This window comes from Marmota flaviventris, chromosome 2, assembly GCF_047511675.1.
Source record: "Marmota flaviventris isolate mMarFla1 chromosome 2, mMarFla1.hap1, whole genome shotgun sequence".
Classification (NCBI taxonomy): Eukaryota; Metazoa; Chordata; class Mammalia; order Rodentia; family Sciuridae; genus Marmota; species Marmota flaviventris.
Window position 1 is genome coordinate 73,977,173 of NC_092499.1, and position 17,734 is coordinate 73,994,906.

At 34.9% G+C, this 17,734-nt stretch overlaps 1 protein-coding gene across 9 annotated transcripts in view; it reads right to left on the reverse strand.

The window, feature by feature from the left end:
- Kiaa0586 (KIAA0586 ortholog) overlaps positions 1-17,734 on the reverse strand; it is a 133,194-nt gene that overhangs the window by 4,416 nt on the left and 111,044 nt on the right. For 7 of the 9 annotated variants that reach the window (XM_071608002.1, XM_071608001.1, XM_071608000.1 and 4 more), the window contains one exon: positions 7,366-7,422. The exons of the other annotated variants lie outside the window; for them this stretch is intronic. In XM_071608002.1, coding sequence (XP_071464103.1) covers positions 7,366-7,422 — 57 coding nt within the window. The remainder of the gene's footprint in view (positions 1-7,365; positions 7,423-17,734) is intronic. 9 annotated transcript variants of the gene reach the window in all.

The following is a 17,734-nucleotide window of genomic DNA, read 5'->3' on the forward strand; positions in this document are numbered from 1 at the left end:
ATAGTGATAGTCTGAGTTGTTCTTTTCCTATTCATATCCCTTTAATTCATTTCTTCTAATTGCTCTGGCTAGAGTTTGAAGGTCGATGTCGAATAGAAGTGTCTTTGATGTGTCTTTATCTGTTTGGGGTATCAGGGTGATACTAGCCTCAGAATGAGTTTGGAAAGGTCCCTTCCTTTTCTATTTTCATGGATTAATTTGAGGAGTATTTGTGTTAATTCTTCTTTTAAGGTCTTATAGAACTCGGCTGAGAATCTGTCTGGTCCTGGACTTTTCTTGATTGGTAGGCTTTTGATGGCATCTTCTATTTCACTGCTTAAAACTGATCCGTTAAATTGTGTATGTCTTCCTGATTCAGTTTGGGTAGGTCATATGTCTCTAGAAATTTGTTGATGTCACAATGACTATTTGAAATACTTCACTATCCTTTTATTTCATTGTATCAATTTCATTTTTTAAAATATTTATTTTTTAGAAGTAGTTGGACACAATACCTTTATTTTGTTTATTTATTTTTATGTGGTGCTGAGGATCAAACCTAGGGCATCACACATGTTAGACGAGAGCTCTGCCACTGAGCCACAATCCCAGCCCCTCAATTTCATTTTTTCATAAAAAGAAGAGAGCAGATTTTGCATCATTATAACAATATCGCAAACTGTAGTACCATTTTATTTAAGGGGAAGGTAATTCTTAAATAGAATAAATATTTTAAAAAGAAAGACTTGAAATTTAGCTCTCTCAAGATACGATAAAAACTAAAGTTAAGAAATACTAGTAATCCTAGTGGCTTGGGAGGCTAAACCAGGAGGATTGCAAGTTCAAAGCCAGCCTCAGCAACAATGAGGTGCTAAGCAACTTGGTGAGACCCTGTCTCTAAATAAAATACAAAACAGGGCTGGGGAAGTGGCTCAGTGGTTGAGTGCCCCTGAGTTCAATCCCCAGTACTCCCTTGCCCCCCAAAAAAGAAATACCAAAAAACTGCTGGACACAGTGATGCAAATGTATAATCCCAGCAGCTCGGAAGACTGAGGCAGGAGGATCACAAGTAAAAGCCAGCCTCAGCAACTTAGCAAGGCCCTAAGCAACTTAGTGAGACCCTGTCTCAAAGTGTAAAGTTAAAAAAAATTTAAAAAAAGGGCTGGGGATGTGGCTCAGAGGTTCAGTTCCCCTGGGTTTAATCCCTGGTATTTAAAAAAAAAAAAAGGAGGAAGAGAAGGAGGAGGAGGAGGAGGAGGAGGAGGAGAAGAATTATTAATATCACCTTATATTTTACAAAGTCATGATGCACAGTACACAAAATAACTAGGAAAGCATCCACTATCAGAACTTCTTATCCTGTCAATAAAATTAAAAATTAACAGAAATAACAACTAAAGCCTATAGCAAATTAATATTTCACCCATACAATCAATTTAAAGTTACCTTCCCCCAATTATTCTTAAGAAAAATATCATTCCTTGGGTTAGTCACTGATCTGCCAAAAACTACACTGATGCCAAATATTTGTCCATTAACTAATTTCAAAACACTGCTTTATACATACCTTCATTCTCTACAATACACATAAAAATTACTGATTAAACTGCTCAATGATGTAGCTTGTTTGGGGGGAAATTTTGAGGAAATATCCATAGAACATAATAAATTCAGTCATTGAAAAGTCATTACTTTCAGCTACTGCCTTATATTTATATAGCAACTCAATTTTTATAAATATCTTTCCCCCCAAACACCTTATCTAACAGGAATTCTTGGAGACAGACAAGGTAACTAAGACACAGATAGAGAGAGTAAAGTAGCTTTCAAAAGGCATATGCTGACTAAGTAAATATCTATGTCAATCTACTGTATGTATGGAACTAAGATGGTGCTCAGAGGATACAGAGAAAAGAGACACAGCCCCCATGATCAAGATGGAGAGAAACATGTACAGGGATACTTAGTTTAAACCAGATGGACTTAAAAGATGGGAAGACAAGAAGGAAAAGACAAAATAAGACAATGAAGGAAAACAACAAAATAAAATCAAGATTTGTTAATGTGTAAAGGAACTCTGAGTATTCTTAGACTGGACTGAAGGAATGGTGAGAGATAAGGCTCTAAAAGCCAGGGCAAGTCCCCTGAAAATGGAATGTCACAAAAGATTTTGAATAGAAAAGTATATATATTTTCAAAAAGATAATTCTAATAGCTGTATGGAAAATAAGGAGAGAGGAGAGTGGTCTATGGCAGTGGTCCACACAGAACTAATGATTCTTAGTGATGGAAAGAGAGACAAGATATTTTGGAGGAAGACTCAGTACTTAAAAACTGAATTTGGTGCTGAAATGACAGATCTGGCTAAGTAAGCAGTAACAAACTCTAACAAATTTGAGAATTACAGAGGTAAACAGAGATAGGGAGATACTGGCACCAGTTGTATCCCTGATGACTATGGATGCCTGCAAGATGTACAAATGGATTTTTCCTTGTAAGGTACTTTTAGTGATATAAAATTAGTAGTCATCTACACAAATATACTGATTAATAGGAATTGAAATAACCTCGGTGAGAGAAAATAGATTGAGAGCAGAAACAATAACAAAAATGTGGGGAAGGGCAAAGAAACATGAGTAAAGAAAACCTAAAGGGAACAAAAGGGAAGTGTCAGGATCAATAAGTAGGAAGACATGCAGAAAAGTCAAACAGAGATAATTTTCAAAGTGGAGAGTCTAGAAATAATTTGTCAAATTCATAATTGAATATAACTTCTATAACTCATTATCTTTACACTATATTAAATACCTTAATTATTTGCCACAAAAATTATGACTTTTAAAGGTGGTGGAAGAAAATTTTACTTAAGCAGTGGTAGGGGCAGCTAAGGAGAGAATGAAGTTTCAAGTACAAGTCCCTTTATAACAGGTCAAGGCCAGGGTCCAAAAGAGGTCTTCTGTGCAGTCACTTAGCAATGATCCAACAAGACTGTGGGTGTGATTGAGGAAATTAAGGTCAGACAGGATGAAAGCATTGATTCTGGATTAGGGCAGATCTGGGCTTATCTATCCATCCATTCACCAAATATCAAGAGGACACCTACTATGTCCAAGTCACTGTTCTGGAATCTGTAGAATGCAGAAATGAAGAGAATAAAAGCTCTGATCTCATAACCTCACATGCTAGTTGGATGCAGAGGACAAATGACACAAAAGTGAGGAAATAAAAATATGATGTCAAGAAGTGAATAAATGGTATAAAGAAAAGCATGTAGGATGTAAAAGGGACAGAGAATGATAAAAGATGTGGGGAAAATTTCTGGACCCCAATTTTCTCATCTATAAAATAACCTCAGAGGGTTTTGTGAGGGTTAAATGAGGTAATGCTTCTGAAGTGTTGTTGTACAGTGCTGGCACACAGAAAATACACATGCAGATCAACTCGGGCTTTTACAAAACTTGAAAAGAACTAAGAGGCAATGGTCTTCAGGGTAGACTGCAGAAGGTACTCTAGTTTAAGCAAAGGGATAAAAATGTTTCAATGAAACATTATAAGAAAAAAATTGCTTAGCTTTTTGAGTTCTTAATATACTCTAGAGATTAGTGCTCTATCTGATGTGTGAAAGGTAAAAATTTGCTCCCAAGATGTAGGCTCTCTATTCACCTCACAGATTATTTCTTTTGCTGAGAAGAAACTTTTTAGTTTGAATCCATCCCATTTATTGAGTCTTGGTTTTATTTATTGCACTATAAGAGTCTTATTAAGGAAGTTGGGGCCTAACCCCACATGATGAAGATTAGGGCCTACTTTTTCTTCTATTAGACGCAGGGTCTCTGGTTTAATTCCTAGGTCCTTGATCCACTTTGAGTTGAGTTTTGTGCATGGTGAGAGATAGGGGTTTAATTTCATTTTGTTGCATATGTATTATGAGATAATTGTAATTTTGGGGGTTAGTCTCTGTGTCCTCTATTCTATATCATTGGCCTACCAGTCTGTTTTGGTGCCGATACCATGCTGTTTTTGTTACTATTGCTCTGTAGTATAGTTTAAGGTCTGGTATAGTTATGCCACCTGCTTCGCTCTTCTTGCTAAGGATTGCTTTAGCTATTCTGGGTCTCTTATTTTTCCAGATGAATTTCATGATTGCTTTTTCTATTTCTATGAGAAATGCCATTGGGATTTTGATCAGAAATGCATCGAATCTTTATAGTGCCTTTGGGAATATAATCATTTTTATAATATTAATTCTGCCTATCCAAGAGCAAGATAGATCCTTCCATCTTCTAAGGTCTTCTTTGATTTCTTTCTTTAAAGTTCTGTAGTTTTCAATGTATAGATGGACTCTAGATAGGGCAGAGGTTGGGAGGGGGAGGGAGGGGGCAGGAGGTTGGCAAGGATGGTGAAATGTGATGGGTATCATTATCCAAAGTACATGTATGAAGACACGAATTGGCGTGAACATACTTTATATACAACCAGAGAGATGAAAAATTGTGCTGTATATGTGTGGAATTGTAATGCATTCCATTGTCATTTATTTTTAAAAAATCAATTTAAAAAAGTGTACTATGAAAGGCCTTCAAATAATTATCCTGTTATTTTAAACTCTATTTAACTGTTTTGATCAAGTTATATCAATAAAATTCACCATCTTATTTAAAGGTGTTTGCTAATGTCCATTTTGGGAAGACTTTCAAAAAATGCATTCATTTAAACAAACTAAAAATCACAGTTTCAGAACTTTCAAAGAAATTTTTTTTGACTAGGAACAAAGAAAAGCATCACTTCAATTACTGTTAACAGGCAAAAAAAGTTAACATTCATATACAGTTATGGTCCACACAGAGTTTAAATTCCATTTTTTTAAAGAAAAGACATAATATCTTAATAAATCACAGGAAAGCAAATATAAATCTTCTACCTATATTAAATATAGTTTGATGCTTTTAAAGTTTGACTTTTAAAATTTCCACAGCCAAGTCATTACTCTATGATGTAATTGTTTCAACAGCTGTTTTCAGGTCTAAAAAAAGATGATTCCTTGATTCCATGGGTTTGTAGAATGTCATTTAACCTGGCACACATTTAGGCTGGGAATGCCATAGAGTCAGACCATGTATTTGATGCTTCCTATGACATGCTTTAATATACTTTTTAAACATTCTAAATACCAAGTTTTTGCTTTAAGAGTATTTCAAATTCAAAATAAATGTTTTTTTTATGTTTTCTGTTCTTTGATACTGGATTTAGAAGACTAAAGAACAGAAAAATTAAAAATAATTTATTCTAACACAGTAGCAATATGGAATTTTTAATATCCATTGAAGATATTGCTTATGTATTTTACATAATTTAAAAAATACAATTACCATAGGCTTCTAAAAGCTTTTAGGTTTAAATAATCTATTTCATCAATAGGTTTCAGAATCTGACTCTAATCCTTAAACACAGTGATACACTGTTATATCTCTTATTTGCAAACTGAGAAGAATCCAAACAAAGCATTGTCTCCTAAGACAATATGACATAAGCAGAGAAAGCAAGTTTTCTCAGTAGTTCCATGGAGGAGTACAGCACCTCAAATTCCCCATTTTGACTGATTACACATAACACAAGTTATATGTATGCATTTCTGGTGTTCTACAAGATGAATAGGTAAGGGTATGACTTTTAATTGCCAGGGTTTTGGGTTTTCCCACATTCAGATAACGTTTCATTTCTTACATTAAAAAGGAAACAAAATGTAATAATCTTTAATCCAATTACAGAAAGAATCTTAACCCAGGGTCCATTGACAGGTGACTGGGGAATCTGTGAATACCCTGAAACTTCATGCAAATTATTTTCATATAGGTAGAATTTGGGAAAGAGATATGTGGTCATAACTTTCAGCATCTTAAATGGGTCTATGGGTCCCAAGTTTTTAAGAATTATGGACTTAAGAGATACCCCAGACCCAAGTACAAGTGAATCACATTCTTCTCTGAGTTGTTTTTCCAGCAGTAGTCATAAAATATTAGGAGTTCCTTTCTTGTTAATTGTGAACACCTTATTCTCCAAAGTCTCCTTGATTGCAGCACTTATTGAATTGCACTGTAATTGTTTTTTATGTGTCTGTCACTTCCTGTGGATAACATACTCCTTGAAAACACACACAAGGACTGACAGTTATTGTCTTCCCAGTGACTTGCACAGTAGGTATGCTAGCTTGAGAGTCTGCTATTCCCGTTAAATAGGTGCTCCACTAGGCCAGTGACTATCTTGTTTCTATTCAAAGTTGTTGCATGATGCTGGGCCCACACTGGACCTTGAAATGCTTGCTGAACCAGTCTTGTGGTTCCTGCTAAAAGCTTAGATTCACATTTACCAGATCTTATCTTTAAAATGAGCTGAGTTCCAGCAATGTAGTTGCTTCCCAGCTGTCTGTGAGAATGTTACAGTTTTTCAGCTGGGGGTTCTTGAATCATTTTCCGTCTACCCTGAGCTCATTTACTCTTGCTTCAATTCCTGTGTACACTGTCCTGCTGTATTCCATTCTCCTCACCTACTTAACCCAGCCTTGCAGATTTTGCAACATCATAGCTTCAGTGCTTGAGAACTAAACAAATTCTACAATCCTTCCTGATAGAGAAGGTGCTTAGAAAGATGATGTTAAGTATAGTAGGTAATATTTTATTTGCCTCTGCTTTCCAGAATTAGTCACTATTAAACATTTCTCACTTTCACGTTTAAAAGAATGTTTTTAAAATGTTACAATATTCTTATCCCAAAATATGTCTTAGACATATAAATCCTATTACACTTTTTTGAGTTTACTATTGCTTCTGTTTTTCAAATGAGTTGACAAATGCTTATTTTAAATTTATAATTTCAGATAAAAATAAAGTAGTTCCTATAGGAAGAATAAATGTACCAGCACCTGTAAAAACAACTCTTAATTCTTTTTCCTCTAAAAAAGCAATAGTTAATCTGAAAGATTTGTTTCTTCTTATGCCAGGTTCCAGCTGCTTCACTTTGTTTAAAACTGACTTCAAAGTTTAAACACTATCCTGTCCCAACAAATAACCTTCCCCCAGATGGAATTATCCCGAATACTATCCTCAGTACTCTCAATACCACACCTGCAGCCTTTTAATTCAACATTTTATAAACTTTCCAAAAGGAAAAGATAGATTTGTTTTCTGTCCTCAAACTTTTGCCTTTTGGAGAATTTAGTACATGGAGAGAGTTCTATACCTTGGGTGAATTTATACACATTTTAGAAAAATTAAAAACTGATAGTACTATTTCTACTGTATTGATTATTATGTGAAAGAAATTCTAAGGAAATTAAAAAAAAAAACTAATCAGTTCCAAGTTCAAGAACTTTTAAAGTAAAGATCTTACTTGTAAATACAGATGCAAGGTACAGATTGGGCTCAATTTGTGTTCGATCCATATCACCTGGTGCAATTAAAAAAATTGGAAGAAATTTATTTAAGAATAGAAATAATCATGATTCATTCCTATTCAATAAAAAGAACACAAACCAAATGCACTTCTAGTTACTCTCATAAAACTAGATAAATAGAAGCCCAGCCTAGTGACTTTAATGTAAAGAAGGAAGTTAAACAACTAAATTTAATGACTGTCAATAGAAAAATACTTTACCACTACAAAAAGTAGTTGAGAATCTCCCTTCTCTCTAGACCAGCCTGGGGCATATTGTTCAACACAATCTACATAAAACAACCAATAAAGTTTTCAGGAGCAAAGAAGAGCAATATACTATTAAACCAACAAAATTTTAAAATAGGCTGGAGGAAAAAAGTCTTTTCATGGCCAGGGAATTAGGAAGCAGACAAAAGTTAAATAAATAAAAGAGAAAAATCTGTAGCACATATACAAACTCGGTATTCCTAATCCAAAACCCTGAAATGCTCCCAAATCTGAAACTTTTTGAATGCCAACATGAAACCACAGGTGAAAAATCCACACATGATCTCATGTGATGAGTCACAGTGAACACACAGGTACACAAAAAATATTGTATAAAGTTATCTTCAGGTTGTGTGCATAAGACATATATGAATCATAAATAAACTTTATGTTTAAAATTGAGTCCCATTCCCAAGATATCTCATTATATGTATGCAAATATGCCAAAATTCTAAAAAACCCTAAATCCAAAAAACTTCTGGTCCCAAGCATTTCAGATAAGGGTTACACAACTGTAGTTCTCAGGCCAACAAAATACCCTGGATACTAAGGCCCATGTTGATGGCATGATATTAACCTGTGTTCTGAAATACAGTCAATTAATAGCCATTGATAACTCTTTTCAAACAAATTCTTTGGGGCAGAATTATAAGGAAAAAATTATAATATGGAACAGCATTTATTTTCTCATTTTTTTCTAAGATAAAAAAATCACATCTTAGGGAAAATGCATGGAAACGGAAGGAGACCCTCAGAGTTATACAAAAGTACATACAAGAGGAAGTGAGGGGAAGGGGAAAAATAATACAAGGGGGACAAACGAATGTCAGTAGAGGGGGCAGAGAGAGAAGAGGGGAGGGGAGGGGAGGGGAGGGGTGATAGTAGAGGATAGGAAAGGCAGCAGAATACAACAGACACTAGTATGGCAATATGTAAATCAATGGATGTGTAACTGATGTGGTTCTGCAATCTGTATATGGGGTAAAAATGGGAGCTCATAACCCACTTGAATCAAATTGTGAAATATGATATATCAAGAACTATGTAATGTTTTGAACAGCCAACAATAAAAAATTAAAAAAAAAAATAATAATTTGAAAACCCACATTCCTTCTGTTAATAGCACCTATTAGTTCAAACTAACTTTTTAATCAATATTATTCCTCTTATAACTGATGCAGAAATTCATGAAATATTTTTCAGCGTTTTTAAACATAATTATTTTCCCCTTAATGCCTTTGTTCGATTACATTTATTAATAATTACTTTCATTGATGCAGTTTCAAACTTTGATCTTCCTTTTCTTTCTAAAATAACCCTGCTTGTGGAAGCAAACTTTTGTTAGATTGAAACTAAATTTCTTTTGCTATTGTTTTATTTTTAGTACAGTGAGAATAAGATATCTTCATACCTGTTGTGCATTATTTCAAGTTTTGTTATCAAGATTATTTGGAATAAAGCAAATTGAGAAAATTAAAAAAAAAAATCACATCTTTTATTGAACAAAAATTTCAGGTGGCTTTTTCAAGAAGATAAGATTTCAGTGAACAAAATTATAAGCATAACATATTTAATTACACTGGGAAGTTTATTCTCACTAACAACAAACCATGTCAAACTATTATAGTTATTGGAAAACTTAGAAAAATTAAGAATGTTAAAATATGAAATATCCAACACAAATCAATGAAGAAAACACTGAAGCTGAAATAGAAGAGCTTTAAAAGAAAATCAGCAGCAAATACAAGATACTCGTATATTTGAAATCTACAGAGACCAAAATTGAACTCCAACTGTGATAATTTTAAAAAACCTTCAAATGTACTAGCTATGCTTATTGTGGTATAAAAATTAGATACTATCTTTATTCAACTCCCACTCTCACTGTTTCAAGAATTAGAGAGGAAGAGGAGATACTGCTTGGTCCCTCTGGCTCAATATTGCTGCCTTTCAGATTTTACAGAGCACATACAGTCATAAGATACAAACACAGAAACAACATGGCAGTGTTACAGTATCACAATCAGTATCACCCATGGAAGAACCATTTGTTATGTTATAGCTTGTGCAGAAGCTCTTCAAAAATTGTTATGTAAGAGGACAGGAATCTGGGATTTAAAATGGTTGTACTCATATTTTTAAATTTTTGACTTGAGAGCAATACTTAAATCTGTAACTCTTTATACTACTGTTTTTAACAAAGTATTTATAAATTATCCAAGAAAACTACATAGTAGTATATGGCTGTTAACAGCAAAACAAGGATGAAGCCCCTCAAAACCCATAAAATATGAAATTTTATTTTTATTTTTTGTTGCTGGAGATTGAAGTACCAAGGGGTACTTTACTATAGAGCTACATACATCCCCAGCCCTTTTTTATTTTTTTATTTTTAATTTTGAGACGGGGTCTTGCTAAGTTGCTAAGGCTGACCTCCAACTTGTGATCTATCTACCTCAATCCTGAGTTGCTGGAATCATAGGCGTGCACCACTGCGCCCAGTCAAAACATGAATTTTTAAATGGGTGTCCAAAATTTAAGGTAAAATCTAATAAGGAGGTATCTAAAATTAATAACACTCAGGTTACTTGCCTTTTTTATACCACTTTAAGTTCACTTAAATAAAAAGAATATTATTAGGGCATTTAAAACCATATTAAAAGAAGTTGACACTTTTTAAACAATATTCTGAATTAAGTTGCTTATTGGCTACAAAACTAGTATGTACATAAACTCTCTCAAATAACAGCATTTTCAGAAATAGGATCTTGGCAACATAAAAGCTTGTATCATCCAACTGCGAAGAAGTAAATTAATTCAGAAAATAGATGACCCACCTATCCAGAAATGTAGACCATGATTTATTTGAATAATGTACATTTAATTATTAAAACTCATTAAAAAGCATTTAAGTACTTGAATGTATTGCTGTTAAGTGTTATGACATGGAGTGCCTGCCTTTTAGGGGCAAGAATGTCGGGGGGACATTCCAGCATTAAATCTGGTCGAGAACTGTGAGACTCTGTTTTAGTAGACAACTTTATCTACAATTCACTTCCTGTTGGTTCAACAGGCTGTGAAACACTGCTAAAACATTCTTTTCAGACAATTCTTTATAAAAGTATGCCATAATGGTTTAAAAACTAAAAGAATCTTAAAAATTACAATAGGTTTGCCTTGTGAAAGAAGCCACGGATTCTGATTTCATTTACCTAAGTTCAAAAATAACAAAACTAAACTTATGCTCTCAGAAGTAAGAATAATAGTTTCGTCCTTATGGGAGCAGGGCTGTGAATGACAGGGAACACTAGGGGATTAAGGAGTCACTGGCAATGTTGTTTCTTGAGTTGGGTACTGGTTGACAAATGTGCTCTGCTTGTTGACAGTTCTTTGATCTGTACACTTAGGCTTTGTATACCTTTCTTTATGTATATTATTTTTCCATAAAAAGTTAAAATTGTAAAAAAAAACCAATTAATTAGTTTCAGCAATTAAAAGGTAGTATCTTTGTAATTTTTAATGGTTTTCTAATGATGAGTTAGGCAAAACACTAATCTTACCAGATATCCTTTAACATCAAGTGACTAGTTACTGCTAAGCCACTGTCCATATTGCTGACTATAAGGAAATAAATCTGGAAACACAATAAGCTGAACCTTGTCAGAAGCAAGTGAGCTTTTGTGGAGGTTGCTCTGCTCTCCAACAGCTTACTATCAAAATATCCAATGTTCTATGATTATTGGCTCCTTTCTTTAACGGAAACACAAATTGGAATCTAATTTCAACCAATCTTGAAAGTGTTTCTGAAATCTTAACATGTCCTATAAATGCACAGTAATTCCCTCTTTTTCTGGGTGCCAATAAAGTTTATAAAGCAATGACACTGTAACTACACTTAAACATAACTGTAATTCTTATTCAACAATAACTCCTATAATTCTAATTTGGCCATATTATACAGGCTACAATGTGCAGAGAAGGATACTATTATAACATTCTTATAAATGACATCTGATAGCCACCAAGGGCTGAAGGCAAAGTAACTTCCTAATATTTACTAAACACTTTGAAGCTAAGGACCCCTATTAACCTATCCACAGAAAAATCCATTTTCTGTGATAGAGATCCTTCCTAAATATGGAAACTTCTCTCAAATTATGGCTTGTGATTATCACTAAAAATACACTACCTTATCTGTGCAGTCTTTACAATAGGCTTTGCTATATCTAGCCATTTCTAACTACATTTGGAAAGAAAAATTAAATCTGACAGAGTGACTAGTTCACTTCCCCAAGGCCAGACCTGGTAACTTTTAAAAGAGTGAAAGAATGAAAAATGAGCTTTCAAATACAGGAAGCCACTAGAAAATAAGAACACCACCACTTCATATCCTAGAATAAGAGCTTTAAAGATTTTCTGTTGAATAGTAAGTTTCAGGTGGGGGAGGAGGGTCGGGCGGGTAGGTTTCTGCTCACTGTACACACGACACCAATGGGAATAAGGGCCAGTCCAAGTTCTACGTTACCATTACTCTGGGTAATAGTTCCAAGCTGTGAGGCACAGCTGTATAGCCCTGCCAGCAAGGCCATCACAGCAGTGCTTTGATAGCATGGGGCCCCAAAGTGTCAGGATATAGAGAAGGCAGCAGTTGTTGGCTGTGAAAATAGTCTGATACAAACCAGATGGGAACTTACTAGATGGGCAACACAAAGGAAAACAATTGGCTCATTCAACAAAGTCAGGGCCCTGCCCAAGAATTCACAGAAGACAGTAACAGTCACCCAGAGTTGATGCAAACAAGAAACAGCCATGTGGTTATAGTTTAAAGAATTGTTTTTCCTCAGACTAAACAAAGTTTTGATTTCTAATTCTTGTATTCATTAACTGTAGTTTGGTGTACAGGCCTTTTTGTCAAAGACAAATATTTCATTTGTACAATATATACTTTTATGACACCAAGAGAAATATATGGGGACACAGAAAATAATTTTGAGCTACTTCCTGTAAAGTGTTATGAACATTGGCTAAACCATTTCAGGAAACTGGTAAATTTAGAAAATGATTGATCATTCTGACACAATAATTAGAAAATATCTAACATAATATTTCCAGGACTTCCTAAGTCCTGATTTTAAAAAAAAAAAAAATGTAGTCAGAATGACTCTAAAGGCAATAATCACAGGGCTTTCAGCAGAACTACTTTTCTACCTAAATGATTTTTTTCTGACTTCATTAGGTGATATAGTATTACTGTACTTATATTCACAGGAAAAAAGTACCCAAGTTCTGTACCTGTATATTCTGAGCTGATAAGTATAAACAAACACTAACAATTAGATTTTAAAATACTTTCAGCAATAATATTTCACTTACTGTCTTTTACAGATACGTATTCCACATACCATATATTCATGTATACTTATGTTTTAGTATTAAACAGAGGAATTAGCATTCTAGCTTAAAATAATTCACAAGTAATTGTATTTTCCACTAGAAATCCCAGCATAATTTGGGCTTCTGCATTTACTACTAATTTAAAAATAAACACAATGCTGGGAACATAGCAGTGGTAGAGTGTGTGTTGTGATGTGCATGTCCTAGATTCAAGCCCTAACACCACCAAAAAATAAAAATTAAAAAAATTTTAAAAACTATATTCAAAAAAGTCTTAAATTTGCAGTTATCATTCTTAGGCTTACTGACAATTATTTACAGACTTCAGTGAAACTGCCCATTTCTACTTTTATGGGGTGCTTATATAGAGACAGACATGAACCTAAAAGACTAACATAAATTTAAGAAAAAAAATCTTAGTAAAAGTTTTTTGTTTGTTTTTCACTCATAAAAGTCTCAATATGACTTCAGAGAAGACAAGAACTTCATCACGTAGGACTCTGTAAAAACTAAAAAGGCTAGGGAATGTACCACAGTGGTCAAGCACTTCTGGGTTCAATTCCTAGTATACACACACACACACACACACACACACAACAGTACTGAGACTATTCAACCCCCTCTGAGCTTCAGTTTTCCTACCTGAACAAATTAACACCTTTACATACTGATAACTTTACTGTTGCTGTGAGAATGAAAGCTACAATGTAGAAGAGTTCTTTCCGCAGGAAACCATTTGAGAAATGTTTGTTTCATCATAGTAGGTTTAGGGCAAGAAACAGATCTGCCAGACTTGGCAGTGGCTGTGTCTGTCCTAGTGTAACTCTATACAAGATACATTGACTTGTAGAATAGAAGCTCTTCTAAGTGAAGAGCTTAGATACAATATTTTATGAGGAATAGTAAAAGGAGCATGACATTCAGACTTCAAATTATAATTACTGTCATCAAATATTTGAAAGATTGTTTCATTCAAAGACTTCTAACACTCATAGAAAAAAACTAGAACCAATAAGTGAGAAGTTAAAAAAGTAATGTTAACTGAGAAAGAAAATTATGGATTCTCTGTCCATAAAATGTAGAGCAAACTAGTATGTTCTTGATACTGTGGGATTATCACCTGTTGGATCTAATGTCCTCTTTTTGGCCTCCCCTTTTTTCCCTACCTTTAAATCTTTGGAGTGTCTACCTCAAGCCTAGAAGTTTCTCCTTCCTGGCTATATTCAGTACTTTAGGTATTTCACCCATATTCATTGTTTTCAATGGCATCTATACTATCAACTCTCAGATACTGTGGCCTGCTCAGATATCACATATGGAGTTACAATGTTCAGTTGACCCTCTATGACAATATTAATTTTAATCACTCAACCAAGATACTGTCTTTTGTTTTCCTTTTGAATGAGTGAGCTAATTTTCAAGGAGATACTTTAAGGTCATACAAATATTCTGTTCCTCATCAAACTTTCCCTGTGCATTTAGCATCCATAATGACCTTTGCATTGCCTAACTTTTATTATGATGGTTGGAAAATGTTGATATTCCAATATTAGCACTCATTCCACATTTGCCAGTTGACACTTACCATTTTTCGGTAAACCTTTTATTTCTCTTATCGCCTCATTATCTGAAATTGTTGTAAATTTGTTTGTTTTTTATCTGTTAACAAGTATATAAGCTCCATGAAAGCAGGAATTTTATCTATTATGTTTCACAGTATCCTTGAGGCTTTAAACCATGTCTGGCACATAGCAGTTACTCAAAATTAATGCATAAATGGCAAGAAAGAAAGAAAGGAAGGAAGGAAGGAAGGAAGAAAACTGTTAGCAAGAACATTGAACTAGACAGGGGAATAGGGATACATACTGCATTTGATTAGATACACATTTATTGAGAATCTGCCATTGAAGATAGTGTGGTAGACAGTAGGTGGTACTGAGATGAATGAAGCAAGGCCACTGTCTCTAGACAAGACGGCAGCTGTTAAAAAAAATCATAAAAGATATGATAACAAGGGCTAAAAATGAAGTAATACCAAATGGCATGGATGTTTCAAGGACACCCAGTGAACCAAGAATATGTTTCTGAGATGGAGAAGTTCTATCAAAGGGCAGGGAAGAAAAGGTTCAAAGGGGAGATTGAGAAAGGACAAGGGGAGCTTGAATTTGACTAAAAATAAATAATCTCACTAACACATTAGGGGATACTGGTAGGTATGCTGGGGGAAGGGGTTGAGAGAGAGAGAATTATTAAGTGAGTATAGCTACAAGTGACCTACCCCATCTCATTCTGTAGATAAGAAGTGATTCTGATCCTTTCTCATCCCACCCCCACATTATGTCTTTTCCCTTTCTTGCCTGAACATCATCCCTATCCTCTCCACTATCACATTTACCCCCACCTTTCCCTTCCTTTTACACACTTCCTTCCTTTCTCTGCAACTGTTCTTTTCTTCTCTCTTGACTACATCTTTCCCCCTCTCCCTGTGCCAATAATAGAAATTAGACAGGATCAAAACTGCAGGTAGAGGGCTGAGCCTGTGGCTCAGTGGTAGAGCACTTGCCTTGCAAGTGTGAGGCACTGGGTTCGATCGTCAGCACCACATAAACATAAATAAATAAAATAAAGGTATGTGTCCATCTACAACTAAAAAAAAAAAAAAAATTAAAAAACTGCAGGTGAAAAGATTACCTCTACAGAAGGGGAAGGGGGGAATCACAGCTCACTCTTCAACCCAAAAAGAAAGAAAAAATGAGATTAATGTAGAGCCATAAGAAGTTGAGGGCAGAGCAGCCAGAACTCTTTACATTGGAAAGAGAAGACCTTCCAAAAGAAGAAGTTTATATTAAAAAATAATTGAGGAGATAAAATTGAAATTAGTGTTTGGGGTGGAGAACTGAAGTAAGTGCTATGTGAAAGCTAAATAAGATCAATCAATAAAAAGAATCACTGGAAAAAAGCAAAAGTTCAGTCCAAGCCCCACATCCCAGTAGCTAACTGGCTATATCTGACAAATTACATCTTAATTCCAAAGGAACAAAATCAGAAACACTTGAAAATAGAATACAGAATGGAGATCAGTGTAGATCAAGGAGACATTGAAATCTTGGATGGTGAAAACACTGTACTTGTACTTACACAAGTGCTATGGTTTTAATGTCCCCACCAAAACTTATATTGAAATTTAATCCTCATTGTGAGATATTCAGGGGAAGAAAATTAATCCTACTGTGCTATTTAGTGGTGGGACTTTCAGGAGGTAATTAAAGTTAAATGAGGCCATAGGGGTGTGACTTTAAAAAAGGAGGAGGAGAGACTTGATCTAGTATGTTCTGTCTCATCACATGATACCCTGGTGTTACTCTGGGACTCTGCGGAGTCTCCACCAACAAGGAGGACCTCACCAAAGACAGCTACCCAATCTTGAACTTTCCAGCCCTCAGAACAATGAGCTGAGTCAACTTTTAGTTTTTATAAATTACTCTGTCTGTGGACTGAAACAATAGGTAACTATAGGTCAAAAATGATATGGAGCTGGGCTCAGAGGCACATGCCTGTAATCCTAGCAGTTCAAGAGGCTGAGGCAGAAGGAACACAAGTTCAAGGCCAGCCTCAGCAACCTTTAGAGGCCATATGTAACTTAGCAAGACCTTGTCTCAAAATAAAATATGAAAAAGGGCTGGGGATGTGGCTTAGTGGTTAAGCACCCCTGGGTTTAATCCCTGGTATCCCCACCCAAAATGATATGGAGCCCCAGGAATAGACAGCCAAGAAGAAAAAGGATTGAGTAAATGGAGATGCCACCACACATGGGAGAAAATATGACCAAAGTGGCTCCATTTAACTAATGCACTAGCCACCTCCAAATACCTGCATCCTTGTCTCATTACTCAAAACCAACCAGGTTAGTTAGGGGAGGGAAGAGGGGAAAAAAGCTATATCCTTAATAAAACAGTTACCCCCACATATTCTAAATAGTAAAGCTGTTCTTCCTCAATATATTGGTACTTCAAAAACAACGGAGGTGTTGAAGTTGAGGGCAGAGCAGCCAGAACTCTTTACATTGGAAAGAGTAGACCTTACAAAAGAAGAAGTTTCACCTTAGCTATCAAACATATAAATCAATGGAAAATTATGTAAAAGAATCCGAGGTATGTAGCATATATAATGAAAGGTAATAAAAAGCCCTCTTAGAAATCGTAGTCCCAGCTAATCAATGCACTATTGCTTCAACACAGCATCATTTAAATCTCAGTCTACATCTCATCTATTCCTTTAAAAAGATGGATTTACACAGGAAAGAATATATTTGAATTCTTCTAAGACCAGATATTGTAAGCAATGGAACTAGGTTTAAAGACAATTCCCTTAGAACCTCTTCTTCATAAACAGATACCAAAACATCATTCCAAATCAATGAAGCAAGCCTAGAAGACCCTCACATGCCTAAATCCAAATTTTAGTTTGTTCCTCTCACCTCCAGTGTCTGGCACCCTCATTTGCATTTCATTTCTAAATCATCATAGGTTTGCTTTGATATGACATGTCTTTTAAGAGCTTCCATTAAGCTTGAATTATGTGTTTTACATATGAATCACATGGGAAGAACTATGGCATTTATTTAATATTATCTGTTTTCTGTGGCAAAGTACAATTCTTGGGA